The sequence below is a fragment of the Volvox carteri genome, assembly GCF_000143455.1.
Source record: "Volvox carteri f. nagariensis unplaced genomic scaffold VOLCAscaffold_42, whole genome shotgun sequence".
NCBI lineage: Eukaryota > Viridiplantae > Chlorophyta > Chlorophyceae > Chlamydomonadales > Volvocaceae > Volvox > Volvox carteri.
In genome coordinates this window covers 785,528-786,213 of record NW_003307585.1, presented here as the reverse complement: position 1 = coordinate 786,213, position 686 = coordinate 785,528, and the positions used below count along the sequence as shown (strand labels likewise).

At 64.3% G+C, this 686-nt stretch overlaps 1 protein-coding gene across 1 annotated transcript in view; it reads right to left on the bottom strand.

The window, feature by feature from the left end:
• The window catches only part of VOLCADRAFT_95231 (uncharacterized protein), a gene marked incomplete at both ends in the record, with an annotated part of 5,067 nt that overhangs the window by 1,463 nt on the left and 2,918 nt on the right, over window positions 1-686 (bottom strand). Inside the window, one exon of the mRNA XM_002954322.1 lies at window positions 266-526. Coding sequence (XP_002954368.1) covers window positions 266-526 — 261 coding nt within the window. The remainder of the gene's footprint in view (window positions 1-265; window positions 527-686) is intronic.

Here is a 686-nt window from a genome sequence, read left to right as displayed (position 1 = left end):
CCTTCCCACTCCCTCCGCTTAGACCCCCCCCCCTCCCATTGCCCCCCTCCCCGCAACCCCCCTCCCCTCCACCTCCCCTTCCGCTACCTCCTTCACCCCCGCCACCCTCTCCCCCGTCACCCTCCCTGCCGCCTATCTCGCCACCTCCGTCACCCCCGCCGCCGCCCTTCCCGCCAAGCCCCCGGCCCCGGCCACCGCCGCCGCTGCCGCCGCCAACCCCGCCCAGCCCGCCGCCGGCACCCCCACCAGACTGGCTCCGCCTCACAATTCTCGTACCGCAGGGCGGTATCGACGGCATGGACTGCAATACAATGCTGTCTGCCTTGTCCAGCTTTGCTAGCTTCGTACTCGCCTCCACGGAGACCTTCGACACCTCTGGGTTTTACTGCCGGCTGCTCACGGACGGCCGCTATGGCTACACACTCCAGGTATACAACATGTACGACACATGCCGTACATTCATGTACGACACATGCGGTTTGAAGTTTAGGGTAGTCATCAGCCTTTGTCCATTCGCCGAAGGGGACTGGTGAGGGGGGGAGGCGGTACGAGCAAAGTGGAAATGGAATGTCCATCGGCACCGCGTGCAGCAAAATGTCAATCGGCCTAACAAAACACGTTCCTTAGGCTCCTCGGCGAATCATCACATGGGTCTCTCCCCCTCCCCCTTCCCCTGCCCCTCCCCG